Source organism: Diabrotica virgifera, chromosome 4 (genome assembly GCF_917563875.1).
Source record: "Diabrotica virgifera virgifera chromosome 4, PGI_DIABVI_V3a".
Lineage (NCBI taxonomy): Eukaryota > Metazoa > Arthropoda > Insecta > Coleoptera > Chrysomelidae > Diabrotica > Diabrotica virgifera.
In genome coordinates, this window is record NC_065446.1 from 11,230,182 (window position 1) to 11,250,766 (window position 20,585).

The following is a 20,585-nucleotide window of genomic DNA, read 5'->3' on the forward strand; positions in this document are numbered from 1 at the left end:
ACAGCGATTTCTCGCAAAACAAAACATCTTTTTGTATTTTTTGGGTCATTTTAAGCAAAAAATATTACTACAAGTTTTTTCGTAGAATGCATAGTTTTCGAGATAACCGCGGTTGAACTTTCAAAAAATCGAAAAATTGTAAATTTTAAACCCGAATAACTTTTGATTAAAAAATAAAGTAGCAATTCTGCTTACCGCATTTGAAAGTTGAAGTCAAATTATATCGGTTTTGATTATTTGCATTGCTAAAAATTTATTATTTTATTGTTAAAGAAAGCTGTAAACTGTAGTAAACACCTAGTATGTGAGTGATGTTTTCTATGATTTCTCATTTAAAATCGAACGAGTAGGTAGAGTAGCTACAAGTGCAAGCGAGGCAATTTCTACGTAGCATGCGTTAAAACGCATGTATTAGGCACGGGAAACCTATGTGTTTATAGATTAGTTTAACAATAAAAAAATTAATTTGTAGCAATGCAAATAATCAAAACCGATATAATTTGACTTAAACTTTCAAATGCGGTAAGCAGAATTGCTACTTTATTTTTTAATCAAAAGTTATTCGGGTTCAAAAATTGCAATTTTTCGATTTTTTGAAAGTTCAACCGCGGTTATCTCGAAAACTATGCATTCTACGAAAAAACTTGTAGGAATATTTTTTGCTTATAATGACCCAAAAAATACAAAAATATGTTTTGTTTTGCGAGAAATCACTGTTATGTAATTCCTCAAGTTCTTTGTCTATAACAATCTTATCGACATCCGGATCAACTGTTACCCAAAAAATTCGTATTCTACGGGTCAAAATATATAAAAAAAACTTGGGTAAGTCCATCTGAATTAAGGAGGCCGTTGTACCCCCCCTGGCGACAGGACTATACCTAAATATAATATTACATAGTTTTAAGAATTATAATATGGGTGTACGCTGAAAAGAATATTCTTAGAGGCAAATATAAACTTTAGTTGAGCTTTTTACCTTTTCCTTTTGGTTTTTTTTATATTTTCAATTAAGATTAATATGAATTTTTTTTAGTTTTGGTTAATAAGAATAAATAGTTTGTGAATTCTCCGATTTTTTTGATTTCTTCTTATTATTTTTTTGTTTGGTAGAAAATAAAACTAGTTATTTACCTTCGCATACCTTCAATAAAAACCGGTAACATCGGCAAAGAGTAACAAGCTCCCTTAGGAAGCATTTTCGGACTAGGCGAATTGAGCTAAATTGTCTTAAAATTATCTGAAGAATCTTCTGTCTTCGTTTGTCGGTAGAGTTTCTGGACACCCTGTATATTATAAAGAAGGGGTGCGGTACTCCTCTGCGGTAAACAAGTTTTTTTATTCCTCTTTAAATTTTTGTTGTACGGTTTGTATATACTTTGCTTGGCTGCAATCGGCAAGTCGTGACCAAAGCTCAAGTTACCATTTCTTTTAATGTCTATTCGTTTGTACCTCTCTCTTCAATCCTGACCCCCCGGAGGGAGTGTAGTGGTCGACGTGATGTCGTGTATTGTCCGTCTCCAAAGATCTCGGTCTCTGGTCATTTCTTTTAACTCATACATAAGTCTTTTGCATATTCCTGTAATTTGATCGATCCATCTTGTTGGGGATCTTCCTCGTGATCTTCGGCCTTCCACCTTTCCTTGTATAATGAGTCTTTCGATGTTTTCTGTGTTTGCTTTCATAACATGTTCAAAGTATTTTAATTGTTGGAGATGGACTTTACTGGAGAGTCGTTGTCCAACTTTTGGCTCTTTTAAAATTGAATTATTTGTTCTAAGGTCGGTCCAAGGAATTCGTAGCATTCGTCTCGAACAGAACATTTCAGTAGCGTCTATCTTTCTGAATTTCTCAGGGTCCAAGATTCAAATCCGTAGGATGTATTGGGAATATTAAGCAGTGGATCAACCTCATCCTTAACGCTCTTGAAATTTGACAGTCCTTCCATATTGTGGTCATTTTTGCTGTGGCAACGTTTGCCAGATCACATCTACGTTTTATTTCTTCCTGTAGTGACCCTGTGTTTGTGATTAATGATCCCAGATATAAGTATGAGCTCACAACCTCAAACCGATCAATTGTGGTTATGTGTAGATGATTGTTATGTAGTCTATCCACTATCATGATCTTTGTCTTTGATATGTTTAATTGCAGACCAAATATTTGACTTTCGTTTTCAACCAGTCATATAAGATCAATCAGCTCTGCTTGACTATTTGCAAGAAGGGCTGTGTCATCTGCGAAACGTAGGTTGTTTATTTTATAAATTAATTAATTGGAAAAGACTGCAAGACTTGTACACACTTCTAAATAGGTCAAAACGGCAAACAGGTGTATGTTTTCAAAAAACTTTTGATAGTGTGTAAAAGATATATTTTATATCAGCTAAGTACTTTCAACACATAACGTGCCATCATCAGAGCTTCCTAAAAGGACATATTTAAGATAAGATTTTTTTTCATATAAAAAATGAGTGAACAACTTACGTCCTCTTAAAATACCTTCATAGAAGAGCAATTGCTTAACAACACAACAAAAAACATGAATACTGGGCAAAAGCCACAGATATAGGGTAATAACCCTTTACAGTGAATAGAATCACATCTAAATCACATCTTTTTAGATATAGGGTAATAACCCTTTACAGTGAATAGAATCACATCTAAATCACATCTTTTTAGATGTGATTCTATTCACTGTAAAGGGTTATTACCCTATATCTGTGGCTTTTGCCCAGTATTCATGTTTTTTGTTGTGTTGTTAAGCAATTGCTCTTCTATGAAGGTATTTTAAGAGGACGTAAGTTTTTCACTCATTTTTTATATGAAAAAAAAATCTTATCTTAAATATGTCCTTTTAGGAAGCTCTGATGATGGCACGTTATGTGTTGAACGTACTTAGCTGATATAAAATATATTTTATACACACTATCAAAAGTTTTTTGAAAACATACACCTGTTTGCCGTTTTGACCTGTTTATTTTATGACCATTTGTTGAGATGCCTTTTTCCCATCCTTCAAGTGCTCTTCTCATAATATGCTCTCCATATATATTGAATAACTGTGGAGATAGTATACACTCCTGTCTGACACCCCGTTCTGGATGAAATTTGTTTGAAAGGGTGTCAATCACTTTAACTGATCCAGTAGTGTGTTCGTATAGTTCAGTTATAAGCGAAATGAGGTGTTGGGGTACGCCTACTTCTTTTAGTATTCGCAATAAGTGTCTCCACTTACCCTATCGAACGCCTTACGATAATCTATAAAGCATATGTGCAGTGAAATATTGAATTCCCTAGATTTTTCGATTAGCTGTCTTATATTCAACAGGTGTTCTCGAGTACCTCTACCTTTGGTAAATCCAGTTTGCTCTTGTGGAATTTCTCTTTGAAGGAATGTTTTTAGTCTCTCATTGATTATATGTAGCATTATTTTACTGGCATGTTATATGAGAGAAATGGTTCTATAATTGTCGCATTCATGGAAGCTGCCTTTTTTATGAATTATTGTTATTGTAGATTTTGTTCAGTCTTCAGCCCATTGTTTAGAATGCCATATTTGGTTACAGAGTAGATGAAGTAATTTTCCGCCAGTTTCTTCTGTGGCTTTGAGCATTTCTGCTGTTACCATATCTGGACCTGGTGCTTTATTATATTTGAGCTTAATGATCGCGAGTCTTACTTCATTTTCAAGTATATCAGGTTTTTCTTCTACCTCGTCAGAGATTTCGTTAACAGGTTCTTGGCGTTGATCATCTTTATATAGGTCCCTGCAATACGATCTCCATGTCTCTGCTATATCTTCTCTGTTTGTTCTCAGAGTTCCAGCGTTGTCTTCAATGGCCCAAGTCCTTGCTTTGAAGTCTCTTGTTAAGTAGCGTATTTTTCTAAATAGATCTCTCGGCTGATTATTCTGATCATGTCTTTCGTCATTCACTTGATCATATCATTCGTTTATTTACTGTCCTTCAATACTCTTTCGATCTCTCAACGTATTTCCTGCAATTCTTCTCAGTACTCTCATCTCTGCCGTTTCCAGCAGTCTTTGTTTTGTGGCTGTATTGGGTCTTGTTTCTGATGCATATGCCATTATTGCACTGGCTTTATAAATTATTGACTTCATCTTAGTGTTAATATGTCGGTTTCGCCATATAGTGTTATTAAGACATCCTGCCAGTCTATTTAAGCTTTGTACTTGATTTCTAACTTCTTTGTCCAGGTCTCCGTAGCTTGACAAAATAATTCCAAGGTATTTTCATTTCATTACTTGTTCAATACTGATACCATCAATTTCTATCTTACATCTGATTGGTTCTTTATTGATTATTATTGTTTTAGTTTTCTGAGATGAAATTGTCATATATAGGAGGACTTCTCTATTATACAGAACATGAATTACATTTTTGAGTCTTCTACTTCTTTGTGTGCCGTACTTGTTTTCAAGCGTTGGCTATCATCGTAGTAACAAGCTGATGAAATGTTTTTCGGCCTGCAGCTATATGAAACAATTCCTCGACCGTTTGGCCTGTCCATTGTCTAATGTTACGCAGCCAGAACAGTTGTTTTTTTTTCAACCCATCGTTTTCTTTGAAGTATTTGACCGAAGTATTGAACCTTTCTGGTTTTTATGACGTTTATCAATTTTAGCACTTTGGGCATGGTCTCTAGCACAGGTTCGTTGTATATATGTGCTATCCACGGGATTCTGAGCATGCGACGGTAACACCGTCTTAGAGTTTTACTCTGTCATATGCTTTCTTCAAGTCAATCAGCCATTTAGTTGTAAGTTTTAAGGTAGTATTTAACAAGTTGATACCTCTGTAGTTTTCTGAAGGGATACGTACAGAAATAAAAAAATTAGTCATTTGAGATACTCACTAAATTTTTATTAATAATACATTTTTACATAATAATACTCATATTAACCACATTTAGAACAATGTGTATATTCGTTAAAAAGTTTCTTTAAATTATTTCTTTCACATAAAAGAAATATATTGTAATAACTATTGGAAATTTCAATACTATAATTATTCATTTTAGCGACTTAAGCTATGTTTTCTGGCATATTGATATTTTTTACAAAGGTTTAAGAACTGGGGTGGGCACATTAAATATGAAATTTTCATATGTGAGACTGAAACACCAAAATGTATAATGAGGTAGACACCAGTAGGAAGAAGGTCAAAGGGAAGACCCAACCTTGAAACATGGAACAAGTGGAACAAGATCTGAAAACACTTAAGATTATCAACTAGAAAAATAAAGCAAAGAACAGAACAGAATGGCGGAAAATCCTAGAACAAGCCAGGACCCAAAAAGGGTTGTAGAGCTACTGATGATGATGATGATTTTTACTAAAATTATTAACCTTAATAATGAATGATGAGGAAGACATGGACTACATGTTTAGAAAACTAAAGAAAGAATATGATAAATGGGGCCTCAATATGAATATGTCAAAGGCAGAGTATCTTAAAATAGGGGATGATGAAGAAGATCCAAATTTAGAAATTAGAACCATAAAAACATGCAAAGAATATAAATATTTCGGATCTATATTCTCTAAAGAAGGCACTAACAAAACAGACGTTGAAAACAGAACGCAACAGGCCAAAAAAGCGGTAAACATTCTAAACTCTTTAATATGGTCTAAAGATATAAGACAAAAAACGAAATTGACAATATATCGTACCTTGGTAGAGCCTATTATGACTTATGGGGCAGAAGTTTGGCAGATCACGAAGAAAGATTGAAAAAGAATAGAAGTAGTAGAAATGGATTATTTAAGGAGAGCGTGTGGTATATCCAAAAAAAATCACATCAGGAATGAAGATATTAGAAGGACAAATATTGTATATTCCAGTGTAGATAGAATGAATGAATATAGATGGCAAAAAAGCTTTAAATTACATATACCACAACCAAGAAGAAGAAGGGGAAGGCCTTCCGTTGCCTGGGAAGATAATGTTCGGCACATCATGAGAGATAGAGCCATCAAAGAAGACGAATGCATGAATAGAAAAAGATGGCGGTCGAATTGCGAGAAGCGGCAGAGGCTGTAGGAACCTCGCCTGTAGATAGATAGATTAACCTTAGAACTAAGAAGCTACTGCTTGCACGACAGAGCAACTAAAGCCAAAAACCAAAGAGCAACCTCGAAAAACAAACTTTACACGCCAAATCAAAAAATTGGTAACAGAAAAACGTACTGTCACTTAATATTTTATTTGATTTTGACGAAAGGAGTTCTTAAGTTTTCTGTTTACTAAATGAAAATCTGTAGACGAAGGAGTGATAATAACATACCTATATATAATTATAAAACCTACTATAGAAGCATAATTTTGATTTTATAATCAACCATACTAATGATCATACTTATTTAAGAGGCTACATCAGCGATTCAACAATATTTTTTTCGAAAATTCTGCGAACTTTCAACAGTGCGGCAACAGTGCATCGGCAGTACGACAGTGGCAGTGACACAATACTATCAAAAACTAGGGCACACTATTGTGATGAAAATAATTATTATACTCATAGGCGAGCTAAATGTTGCCAAGTCAGTCAAGTTCGATTTCTTGTTATAGATAATCGATTTTTAGTAATTACAATGTGACACAAAATATAGGCATGGGATAAAGAAAGTTTATTTGAAGCAAGTATATTTCCTTGTCCTTCTTAATGGCGATACAGACTCAATTTTTAAATATATTATTTACTTATAGAATACAGTAATTTATGTATAGAATACAGAGAAAAAGAAAGCGTACGCACAGTGGCTAAGTACTAAACATCAAGTAGACAAAGACAAATATTTGGACCTACGAAGAACAACAAGAAGAGCAGTAACAGCAGCAAAAAAAGAAATGTGGGATAGGAAATGCCAAGAGATCAACACTTATATAGGCGGAAGGAAGTGTTCAGAGACATGGAAATTTTTAAACAAAATAAAGAACACAGAAAGAAATACTACTTCTATTCAGTTAATATCAACAGAAAAATGGAAAGAATACTACGAGAGTTTGCTAACAGAAAGTAGAGCCGAATATACCACCCAATCACCAACAGAAGTATTCGTTGAGGGCGAAGAGATAGTAGTGGGAGTTGATATGGTGAAGAAAGCTGTAAATGAACTAAAAAATGGTAGAGCTCCAGGGCCAGAAAATATTCCTGCCGAATTAATAAAATGTGGCACAGATACACTCTTTCAAGCACTTACTTGGTGTATGAACAAATATATAAACGGTGTCACACCACCCAGTTTATGGAAAGTAGCTTATATTTCTTCCATTCATAAAAAAGGAAATAAGTTGGATTGCTCAAATTACAGAGGAATATCGGTAACTAGTACACTAAGCCGGGTATACGGGCGCATTCTTAGAAATCTCATTGAGATGGAGTATAGGGAACAAGAAGAAGAAGAACAGGCTGGTTTCCGCGCTGGAAGGACTTGCACAGATAATGCCTTCTGCCTAAAACAATTAATTGAAAAAAAATCAGCAACCAATCAAGAGACCCATCTCATGTTTGTTGACCTCCGTAAAGCATACGACAGCGTTCCTGTGACTAAATTGTGGAAATCACTACAAGAAACTAACATCAGCTACACTCTAGTCAACGCTTTAAAAAATCGATATGAAAATTCTACATCACAAGTAAAAATTGGCAACACACTATCTAAAAAGTTCATAGTTAACAAGGGTCTGCGCCAGGGCTGCTGTATTTCACCAACTTTGTTCAAGATATATGTTGCAAAAGCACTAAACGAGTGGAAACGTAAATGCCACGGTATGGGTATAGACCTCGGAGAGGTTTGTTTATATACCTTACAATTTGCTGATGACCAAGTGATCATAGCTAATGATAAAGACGACCTACAGTATATGGCAAGAAAACTAAAGGGGGAATATGAACAGTGGGGCTTGGAAATTAATGTGGAAAAAAATAAATACCTACCCATAGGAGCTGAGTTATCCAATATCGAACTAGAGCATAATGAACAAATCACATCCTGTAGTGAATACACGTACCTGGGAGTAATATTCGATAGAACGGGAAAAGACGATGAGGAAATAAAGAAAAGGGTAACACAAGCTAGAAGAACAATTGGCTGCCTAAATGGAATACTTTGGAGCTCCGAAATAGGAATACAGCCAAAATACAATATCTATGAAACACTTATTAAAAGCAGCCTACTGTACGAAGCAGAAACTTGGAGAATAACCGAGAACAACAGAAAAAAATTAGAAGCTGTAGAAATGGATGTGTTTAGAAGATCGTTAGGTATATCCCGTAGGGAAAGAGTTCGAAATGAGGAAGTAAGACGACGAATTGGAATAGATGGCTACTTAACAACAGACATTGAGAGGAAACAGTTGATTTGGTATGGTCATGTTCAAAGAATGGAAGACACAAGATTGCCCAAAAAGATCATGCAGTGGGTACCACCAAACCGCAAAAAACGAGGAAGACCCAAAAAGACATGGAAAGAAGGGGTAACCAAAGCAATGAGTGCAAGGGATCTTAGAGAGGGCCAATGGGATGATAGAAGGACGTGGAAGTTAGGCATCGGACAACGTCGAAAGACGTCCGATACATATATATAATACAGTAATTTCCACATACTAACATATTTCTCAAATTGGGTTCTGTACCGCCATTCTTTACTATATTACGAATATGCGTGCCAAATATTTCGACAAAACATTTAAAATTAAAGCTGCAATCTTGGAACGCATTTTCCGTGTGCTGATGTTGCCTCTTAAGAACACTCACGAACTCAATAACATTGAATTCTTTTATTAAAATAAAGCAAATTTACAAGATCTATGCGATGCGACGGTCCCACATGCCAAAAGTTTTTCTGGAGAGTGATGGTATATGTATGCTAGGCAAAAATTTGAAATCAGAACGAATATTCTAAATAATGTTTGTATAGAAGTAGATTTATTATCACAGTATTAAAACATAATTTCACAACTTTTGCTAAAAAATATCAAGACTCACAAAAAGATCCTTACGTACATATTTTCTTATAAAATGTCTAAAGCGAAAATGACTATGTGAAAATAATATTAAATTGTGTAAAATCTCTATTTGAACCATCAAACTATGGGTACATTAAATGGGAATATCACGGATGCACAGAAGATAAGTAGAGAAGTGGGACTTCCACCATTACTAATAATTTAATATGCAGGGTGTAACAAAAAGGATACAAAATTTGAGGAGACCAAAGTAAGGGGTTTAATGTTTGTACCGCATTTCGGTCCTGTTGTATTTTCTGCTGGATGTGCCGTTTCGATGTTCCTACCTTCTCTACAACTTACTCAACTTAATGAGGCATGACATTTTTAACAATAGCTGAAGATGAACATGAATCTTAAATAGTTATAGCCAATCTTAATTAGTTGAGTCAGCACTCAAGGAAGAAGAAGTTTCTTGAATGTCTATAAATAAAGAATGAAATTTGGCACACTTAACCAGATTTTAATTGCCCTTCATTCCAAAGCTAGGTATTCCTAGGACTGCACAGCTGCTTCTCTTCAACAGTTTCAACTTCAAACTATTCAATGAAGCGCTGCAAGACGTGTATAAGAAGTTGACATGGGAGAAAATAGGAATTAACATTAATGGACAACTTCTGAATCACCTTCGCAGAGCTCCAAGCTCAAAAAAATGCAGAAAGAGCTAGAGATATCGAAGGGAGAAATGTAGGGTTAAAACTGAACTTTCAGCAAACAAAAACAATGACCAATGCTAATGAAAACTGTACAATAACTATTCAAAATTAAGAAATCCAACAAGTGCAAGAGTATAATATATTAAATATGTGGGCCAAGTATTTAGGCCTAGCAAGGAGAACCAAACATCGGAGGTGATCAAGAGAATCAGATTGGCATGGGTAGCCTTTGGAAATCTCAGTTACATTCTCAAAAATAACAGATATCCGCAATACCCAAAAACAAAAGGTTACAACCAATATGTACTGCCTGTATTGACATATGGAGCGCAACATGGACACTGACAAGAAATAACATGGATAGTGTATTAAAAACACAAAGGCCCATAGATAGAAAAATGCTACAAGTAAATATGAAGGATAAGAAAAAAAACGATTGGATAACAAAAATTACTAAGATCAAAGATATAAAGGAAAAATAGCAGAAATGAAATGGAGATTCACCGGGTACAATGCAAGTCAAACGGACGGCAGGTGAAATAACCACATACTACATTAGAGACCCTGTGAATACCGAAGAGGAAGAGAAATACCTCAAATGAGATGAATCGACGACATAAAAAAATACGCTGGTTCCAAATGGATGAATCCAATGTTTCCAAGACAGAGAATCCTGGCGAGAAAAAGGGGAGACTTACGTTCAAGAATGGACCAAATAAGCTATAGATAGACGTAGAATTTCCTTTCACATGTACTTTACATCATTGTAAGTGAAATTTTGTCTATTGATTTATGCGAGTTGTGTTTCTATATACCTTCTTTGTGATTGGTACTTTAAGTGATTCTAACTTTCAGTTTTCAAGAAGAAGAATAACAAAAATAATGTGCAATATTGTTTTAAATAGAACAAGAAAACTAGCATTCAAAATGAGGTCAAAGAGATAAACATTTATAGTTTTTTACTTTGCGAAAAAAATAGTAACAATATCGACGGAGCAATTTCCTTAAATGCCATAAGCAATTTTTAAAATTGAGATATATAATAATACTTATTGGACCGTTTTTTTTAATTAAAAAATATATTCAATATATATACTATTCAAACAAAATAGTATATGTAAAACATTGCGTTACTTGCTAAGAATCTTTTGAATTTCCATAAAACTTTTACCTCTAGTTTCTGGTAACAAAACTAATAATAATACAAAACCGATCAAAGTACTTACCGCATATACAGCTGTACTTAGATAAACGCCGTAACTAACAGTCAAAAGTGGATACAAAAATTGTGAAATTATTGTTATTAAACATTCAGCTATTGTAATAGTAGCCACTCCTACAGCTCGGAGATCATTACGAAAAAGCTCCCCAATCAAAACCATAGGTATAGGCCCAAGTCCCATACCATATGAAACAATAAAAAACATAATACAAGCAATGGGTATCCATCGTATACTGTTTACTATTGGCATGTTATGGTCGTTCATATAAAAATATATAGTCAGGAAAATCATTGAAATTGAACATCCTAGTGAAGAAAATAATATCAAAGGTTTCCTGCCAAATCTATTAACAATAAACGCAGCCACAAGAATAATCGAAATGTGCACTATTCCGAACAAAATGCTTACTGTAGTTCCTGATAACGAAGCATGCGCCTCATTGAAAATAATAACTATGTACGACATAACTATAAGTATGCCAGATAATTGTTGAGTAGTACATAGTACAAATCCTAAAAATAGTGCTTTTCGCGCAGATGCACAACGAAAAATAGCAAACGTATCCTGTTTTTTAGGGTCCCCAGATACATTAAACTCCTCCATAAGGCGATACTCCATCTCGATATCCTTAAAGTTTTTAGTTTTTCTCAACTTTTCTAAAGCAGTTAAAGCTTCTGATTTTTTCTTTTTACACACCAAATATGGTGGAGACTCTACTACAAAGAAAGAGAGTAAAATATGAAGAACAGCTGGTAAAGCACAAAATAATGTATAATTCCTGACATTATCTAATAGCGCACCAAATATGTATCCAAGAAGGTTTCCAGTTGGCATCATTAGACCAACTACGCATCCTATCCAAGCCCTATTTTTATCTTCAGAAATCTCACTATTATATATGGCTACATTAATAAAAACACCTGAAGAAACAAACCCAAGCATTAAGAAACCAACAATGTAAACATATATATTTGTTGCAAATGCTAGCACTGTTAGGATACAAGTGTCTACGATTGCTAATACCCTCATGCTCATCTTTCGTCCTATAGCATCTGACAATTTCGCCATAAGAAAAAAACTTAACAAAGCAGACACTGCTGAAGATGCCATTATTGTTGAATTTTCCACCGGAGTTATGGGTCTTCCAATTGGATTTACTTCTGTGTCATTTGAGCGTAATTTTGGTAAAACTGCTGATGGCCATACAAGTATTATTCCGGAGCCAACTAAGAGCAAATCCGCTAAAAAAGAAAATATAATATTAATATGTAAATCTCAATTCATTTTCTCGAAGTAGTCTTTTTTTAAATAGCCTTCAAAAAAGTCATTATTTGGGTTGGTTATGCATGAAAATAATAAAACGAAGAACAACAAATGCAAAAATCGATACAAGTAAATAATTTACTTGTATCCAGTGGTGTCATGGCAAAATTAGCAGTGCCGGAACGCACTGCTAATTTTTGTTTACAAAACCTAAATTCTCTATTTATTTTTTTTTCTTTTCTTAACCAGTGTGGGAACGGCGTTCCCACGCGTTCCCACACCATGACACCACTGCTTGTATCGATTTTTGCATTTGTTAGTGGTTACACAATTTTTAAGCAAGGAGTCATGCGTTGAATGGCCCCTTTCTGCACTAAACGCTAATTTCTCTGCGCTGCCACAGCAACATTATGGCAGCAATTGATTCCTTTCTGCAACAAAAGCTGTATTTACGTTTAAATTAAAAAATTTCACCAAAAGCTCATTTTGTCAAAATTAGTCACTTGACCCCTTTCTGAAATAAACGATTCAATTAAGGAACCCTCTCACAAGACAACGCCTAGCAGATGAAATGAATAATCGATTAATGAATGTTAAAGAACAAAAGATGAAAGGTCCCAGATACAAAATAAAATAAAATTAAAATAACAAATAAATATTTAAAACTGAAATTTTTCTTGGAACCATTTTTTGGTAACATCCTTTATTAAAGAACAAAAATGCAGCAAAATATTGAGATGGATACAAAATGGTTATTAATAAAGACAGAACTAGATAAAAGTCAAAAATAAATTCTAACACCAATCACATACAAAAAGAAATAATGGATGACGAAGAAAATTTTAGATAATGAAAGAAAGATGCCAATATAAAAACAAAGATAAGCAGATGTACAAAACAGTGGGAAAACAAATAAAATACAGAATTAAGCAGGCGAAAAACAACAAAAGAGCAAGAAACAACTCTTTTTTGATTTTTTTGAAAAAAGTATGTTTATTGTTCCGTATTTCGTACCAACCCTATAACCGAACTAAACCGTCAATTATTGTTTTATCTTGTATGGTACCCAAAATATTTCAAGCATCTCCTTGGCACGCGTTCGAGCATGCGTTGTGCACAAACAGAAAAGATTAAAATAAATAAAGGAAATGCGTTAAATGTCTTCATGTATAGACTAATGCTATGAAACAATTAAGTGAAAAAAATGTCTTCCAATTTCGATCGGAAAAACTGTAACAATACCTATCCCCAGCTTTGATAGAGTCAAAGAAGATGCTCGAAATATTTTGAGTAGCATACAGGATAAAACAATTGACGGTTTATATAGAGTTCGTATGAAATACGGAACAATAAACAGACTTTTTTCAAGAAATCAAATAAGAGATTGCAAAGAGAAATTTCCAAATTTCGAAGATATCCCAGACGTTAAGCTGTCTCTGTCTCTAAGAGAAATTAGTACAAAAGGTTCTAAATTTGGAGGACAATGATTTATAAAATGCTACTCCAATAATAAACAAGAATGAAAAACCGCTGAACGCCGTAAAAATGAGTGGCGCATACAATATTCCAGCTACAAAAAATCTGATATGAATATTACGTGGCGCGAAAATGTATTTTCATTTTAATGCAAGATAAAATTCTAGTTTTATTTTAAAAGGTTTTCAATTTGAAGTAAACGCGCCAGAAAAGAGTAACTTTGATACAGTTTGAAAATTACAATTACAATTACAAATTTAGCAAATATTATAAAAAAATCTTTTAAAATAAAACTAGAAATTTGTTTTGCATCAAAACGAAAATACATTTTCGCGCCACGTAATATTCATATCAGATCTTTTGTAGCTGGAATATTGTATGTGCCACTCATTTTTACGGCGTTTAGCGGTTTTTTATTCTTGTATCAGGAGTTTTTCAAAGTTATTTATAAATTAAATGTATAAAGTTGAATGCAATGTTTCTCGATTACACGATAAGCTTTATAAATGGTCGCCTTTGTCGCATTATCTCCCAAATGATCTAGTGTCCATCGAATGTACACTAGATTTTTTTTCTATTCGCGCCAGTGTGCGCCACTGGCGAGAAATACCGTCCTCTGGTAATGTTCTTTCAAAAATTACGTAGGTGTAAAAGGTCTAAGGTATTGTGCAACTCTAAATGCCATAATGCCGCAACATGTGAGAATAAACACTAATTTTTTAATTTTAATTACGACAATATAAAAATAATAATCATTAAAATTAAAAAAATGACGTTTTATTAAACCTAATCTAACAAATTACATTTAAATAGCTGATCGGGGTTTGACTAGTCAAACCCCGATTTCATAAAATTAAATTTCGACCTTTGCCTGATCAAGTTAGTCTCTCCTAATAGGTTTGACTAGTTAAAGGCCGAAACTGTAATTTATTTCGGGCTTTGATTAAGACCGTCAGTGAGACCTGAGGATTGCCTAGTCAAACCTAGGAGTGCCTGAAATTCGGGCTTTGACTATAACGTTTATAATAAACTCATATAAACTTATTTTTGAAGAAGTTTGACTATCTGCAAGGGAAGGAATAATTATTAACGGAAGATCTATTAACAACACTGAATGTGCAGATGATACCGTAATTATGACAAGCTCTGCTTAAGAACTCCAATTACTATTAAACAAAACAAGCAGTCTCTGTGAAAAATATGGACTAAAAATGTATATAAAAAGACTAAAAACTAAATATATATGATATAACTAAAATAACAAATATACAAACAAACATACATTTGGTAAATCTACAGAGAGAAGAGGTTGATAAATATAAGTACATAGGAATCTGGATTTCAAACAATAATGACCAAACAACGGAAATATGGGCCAGCATAGAAATAGCAAGAAATGTGTTTGGAAAAAATGAAAACAACTCTCTGCAACAAAGGCCGTAGATTAAAACTGAGAGTAATAGCTCTGAGATGCTAATTGTTTTCGATACTGCAATATGGACCAATGGCGGCCCGTGAGGTAGTGCCATAGAGCAAGTATGCAGAAACATATTTTTTTGTCTTCAAAACCTTTCCTGTTAATTCTTTTGTGTGTATTTCTTTTTATCTTCAAAAATTATATCAAATCTGGCAACTGTGTAGCGTAGTATAATCAATGCCACTTACAGCGGAGATTATTCGACAGGAGAATATTGTGCCAAAGTCGGTACTGGCACGCCTGAAAAGAGAAAGATTTTACGAGCATTCTGTGTAAGTGACAGAAAAGGAGCTATATTGGACTGTAGAATACCTTAAAATGAGAATCTTCGTGCCGGGCACGAGAATATCTATTTATTTTGAGTTTCTTTACATGCTGGCTTGTCGTTTTTATTATGTCTAATTTCTGTTAAAAAGTCTTTGGATTTATAATTAAACTTTCATTGCATCATGATGCAGTATAAATATTAGTAGTATAAGTATTAGTAGCAGTAAGCAGTAGTATAAATATTATTTTGATTATTTCTTAAGTTTAATTTATTAATTGACAATGAATCAGTTAGTACTTATCTTAAAAAACTTGTTTGGTGGTTTTTCGTCAGAAAAAAAACTACAAATTTTATAACGTTTTTTTTTTGTGGAGCTTTCGAGTTAGCTTTAAGTGGTCGCGGCGAAAAAGAAAATTCAGAACATAGGGGCATACGGAGCTGGTCAATTTTAGTGCCGAATGAGACAATGACTTAAAGGTTCAAGGTTTATATTCAAAGTTCCAGATCTTTCAAAAGTCTTTCTTCTCCGGACATTTAGTTGCTTAGTTGCTTCCAATTTATTTATGTCGGAGAAGTTTCCTGCTTATAAGCATCAGTTTCCCGAATCATATCTTAAAGAGACATGGAGGCAATTTTAATTTTTAAGCAAAACTCGGTTTAAAACTGAATTAGAAGTATTGTATTAGACGAATTAAGTACTAACTCTGGGCATTGATTTATAACCTACTCACAAAACTGGGTAGTTTTTAATCAATACCCTGGGGCTGTTCCGCTATCGGTTTTATTAAATGAGGAAGGTTTATAAAGCACATTTGAAGAAACTATTAAACTTTTAAGTATTTTAATTACCATTCATATATCAACATCTGAAGCAGAACGCTGTTTTTCGATGTTAAAACGAAGTAAAACATTTCTTAGAAATAAAATGAAAGAAGAACGAGTGCTTTAGGTATGCTTTCTGCAGAAAAGCATTTTGTAAATTGTATTGATAATTTTAATAATAAAGTCATTGAAAACTTTGCAACCAAAAAAAAAAAAGAAGAAAGGACTTCGTATATTGTAAACTTAAAGTGATATTACACAACTATGTGCATGTGTGCGAATAATGAAATTATGATTTTTATAATTTTATAAATAGAGATTAAATCGTAATAACAAAACTTGTAAGTACTATGTAAGTACCTGTAAGTACTATCAGCAGTAAATACTGGTGGTAAGTTGAGGGTTTTTTATTATTAATTAATTTACGGAACTGTTTTGATAAATTTTGTACAATTTCTTGGCACCTCAGATAAATATACATAAGATACATAAGGTAAAAGTATCCGCTCATATATTTTTTTAATTTTTGTTTTAAGTTCACCTTTTTTGACAATATCGTGAATTCGTCACTAAAAATTTTGGCGGCTGGCCGAAGTGTGGCACTACCTTCTTAAAATGGTACGAACCGCCACTGATATGGACCTGAAAGCTGGACATTAAAGCATAAAAACATAAATAAGTTACAGTAATTTGAAATGTGGTGTTATAGAAGTATTCTTAGAATAGCACGGACACAGAAGGAAACGAACACGGAACTATTGCGAGAAATAAGCAAAGAACACGAAATAAAAAACAAAAAAAAATAAGAAAGTTACGATATCTGTTATTAGTAATGAGGGGACAACGATATGAAATGCTTAAACTGATAATACAGGGACAAGTAAAAGAGAGAAGAAGTATAAAAAGAAGGAGAGTGTACTGGTTAAAAAATTTGAGGGGTTTAGTTCCATAGAACTCTTCATAATGGTGGATATGGTAAATATAGTGATGATAATTAGTCCAGAAAGCCACTGCGCATCCGCTAGGAAAAATATTCCGATTCGGATTTTTTGCACAATCTTACTCAAAAAGGGCCCCTTTTAACAAATTTGCATGTTGCCAGCACCAAAAGTGGGTCAAAAATTTTTTAAAGGTTTTTTTTTTGTTTTTTTCCTATTTTTTTTGCATGGAACAAAGTTTTTTTAGGTTTTTTGGATCATTCCAAACAGAAAAGATCTTTAGTAACATTTCTCTAAAGTTGATAGTTTTTGATATATAAGCGATTAAGAATTGAAAAATTGCGAAATTGGCCATTTTTAACCCTCAAAAACTATGTGAAAAACTGAAAATTTGAATATTGTCAATGTAGGTAGATATTCTTTAAACATCGATTAATGAAATTCCGATGAGTTTTTTGCAATACAATATTCAAAACTCCTTTGTTTTTTAATTGCTACTCAAGCGTGCGCGACACTATTTTCCACCGACAGTATGGTGCAAATGAAAGGAATAAATTCGTTATTTCGTAAACCGGCACCTTTAACGAAAAATACCGAAACAGGTCGATTTTTATTCTTAAGTTATGGTATTGTGGCATATATGGTATACTAGTGACGTCATCCATCTGGGCGTGATGACGTAATCGATGATTTTTTTAAGTGAGAATAGGGGGTCGTGTGCTAGCTCATTTGAAAGGTTCTTCAATTCTCTATTCAGTAGTATAATCATTTATATAATTATTTATACAGAGTGTCCTTCTGCTTCTTTTTTCGTCAAATAATTTAATTTAATAAAAATTTTTGGACACCCTGTATAAATAATTATGTAAATGTTTACAATACTGAATAGATAATTGAAGAACCTTTCAAATGAGATACCACACGACTCCTATTCTTATTTAAAAAAAATCATCGATTACGTAATCACGCGCAGACGGATGACGTCACTAGTATACCATATATACCACAATATCACAACTTGAAAATAAAAATCGACCTGTTTCGGGTTTTTTTCTTAAAGTCGGCGGTTTACGAAATAACGAATTTATTCCTTTCATTTGCCCCATACTGTATACACATGCAACAGTGGAAAATGGTGTCGCGCACACGTGATTAGAAATTAAAAAACAAAGGAGTTTTGAATACTGTATTGCAAAAAACTCTTCGGGATTTCATCAATCGATGCTTAGAGAATATCTACCTACCTTGGCAACATTAAAATTTTAAGTTTTTCACATATTTTTTGAAGGTTAAAAATGGCCGATTTCGCAATTTTTCAATTATAATCGCTTATATGTCAAAAACTATCAACTTTAGAGAAAAGGCACTAACGACCTTTTCTGTTTGGAATGATCCAAAAAACCTAAAAAAACTTTGTTCCATGCAAAAAAAAATAATTTTAGGAAAAAAACAAAAAAAAAAACGTTTAAAAAATGTTTGACCCACTTTTGGTCCTGGCAACATGCAAATTTGTTAAAAGGGGTCCTTTTTGAGTAAGATTGTGCAAAAAATCCGAATCGGAATATTTTTCCTAGCGGATGCGTAGTGGCTTTCTGGACTAAATATCAAACGTATATAAATGTAAGCTACAGTTAAAAAGAATAAAATTTAAAATTTACCTATTAGCGCAGTTTTATAAACAGCCCAATTCATTTTAGGTTCCTTTCCAGAACTTGTCTTTAATGCGATGGTCATCTTCAATAGCGATGTTCTGATACCCGTACACTAAGCAAAAAATGGCAAGTGAAGTTAAAATCTTTGAAGCTTACAACTGCTAGCGTATATAATGGCGCTCCAATTAAAATTCAAATTATTATCAGTTTGAGGATTGTTTTGATTTATAATGAGAAAATTAATCTTCTTTAATTAAACTATTCGGATGTTTCATACTATCCCTTTGACAAACTTCCACTCAAAATTTCATCACAATATAAATATTAGTCCGGGATCTCAAGCCCATTTTTACCATACTAATATTTAGATAAACTAATATTTAGATATTATTTACCAATTTATTTCAAATGTGTCTTATTTTGTTCATGTTTTAATGAAATTAACGCAATAATTCGATGAAATAAAATTATTTTGACATAATATTTAAAGGTCAAATCAGTAGACGATTACAATGGTTTTAAATCGTCGCCATGAAAACCAATATCGTCGTCGTGGTAACCCATTATATTGAAAGTTTGGTTTTGACAACCTTGTCACAGAATTAATTTGTGTATTTTCACTCCTAAATAAAAATTGATATGCCTCTTATTGTGGCTTTTTTCCAAACGTACGGCCCTAGAAAAAATAGTGTTTCTAACTCATGCGTAAAGTGTCTTCCCCGCACTCGACTGCTTGCCCGAACTCCGCTATCGCGTCGTTCGGGTCAACGGCAGTCTCGTGCGTGAAAGTATCACTTTCCGCATTAGGTAGGAAAATAACTATTTCCATCTACCTCTACCGAAAGTATACTTTTCCGGACCTCATTGTAGGGAGCAAAGTTGTAGTTTTCCTCCCTAGGGAGGAAAAGTAAAAGTGACGTCATGGTATTTCGTTCATGAAATATAACTTATTTACGCCCTGTACAATATCTATTTTCTATTACGTAAGTATCTATACATTTTAATGTTTATTTATAAAACACCCTGTATTGTGCAGAATGGTAAAAAACAGTAAATTGTTATTTTGATTTAACAATTACATTAATAATTTGACTTATATTTGACAGTTGACAGTTATATTGTACCTACTTGTTAGTTTTAGTTCTGATAAATTTTGTTGGTTAGTTACATAAATAAATTAAGTAAAAATGAAAAATTACTTGTTATTTGGGGAAGGTGGAAAAACCATATATTTATAACATGGGAGTAAAGTGCCTTTTCCTCCCTTGAATGACTACTGCCCTCCGATACGCGTCGGACAGTAAACTTATTTCTCGGGAGGAAAAGTAGAACTTTCCTCCCTTATTATACAAATGGCTATTTCGTACAACATACAAGGTTTTATTAAAGATTCGAACATCTTGCATATTAGTGCACCCTATGTAACGGACAGCTGAATCTTATGTTTGTGCGTCACAGTGTTGCCATGTCATTTCTTTCATAATTTCAATCAATGTTAAATGTACCTACAAGAATAATAGAATAAGAACGTTTACTTCTCCGTGATTATACTAGGTAGAATGACAAATGAGGTGTCAAATGAAAGTTTATAATCCAAGGATAGTACTAAAGGTGAGAAATTAGACCTAGATTGTCTGTCCCTAAAAAAATAAGCGTTATATTGGGGATTTCTAACGTCGACAATAAAAGTTGCACTATTTTTTTTTCTATAAAACATTTTGATCTAAAAGTGACCAGAAAACTTCTCTGTACTCTCTACTTTCAAATAAATGTGATTAA

General features: G+C 33.4%; 2 protein-coding genes across 3 annotated transcripts in view; both read right to left on the reverse strand.

The window, feature by feature from the left end:
* LOC114334942 (glucose transporter GlcP-like) overlaps window positions 1-20,585 on the reverse strand; it is a 281,124-nt gene that overhangs the window by 86,984 nt on the left and 173,555 nt on the right. The window lies entirely within an intron of this gene.
* LOC114334947 (facilitated trehalose transporter Tret1-2 homolog) overlaps window positions 4,864-20,585 on the reverse strand; it is a 41,775-nt gene continuing 26,053 nt past the window's right edge. Inside the window, exons 1-2 of one of the 2 annotated variants that reach the window (XM_028285085.2) lie at window positions 18,813-18,962; window positions 4,864-12,151 (exon numbers count right to left, since the gene is read on the reverse strand). In XM_028285085.2, coding sequence (XP_028140886.2) covers window positions 10,818-12,151; window positions 18,813-18,888 — 1,410 coding nt within the window. In that variant the 5' untranslated portion in view covers window positions 18,889-18,962 and the 3' untranslated portion in view covers window positions 4,864-10,817. Of the gene's footprint in view, window positions 12,152-18,812; window positions 18,963-20,585 lie in introns of those variants that run through there. The other variant, XM_028285084.2, reaches the window with a different exon arrangement.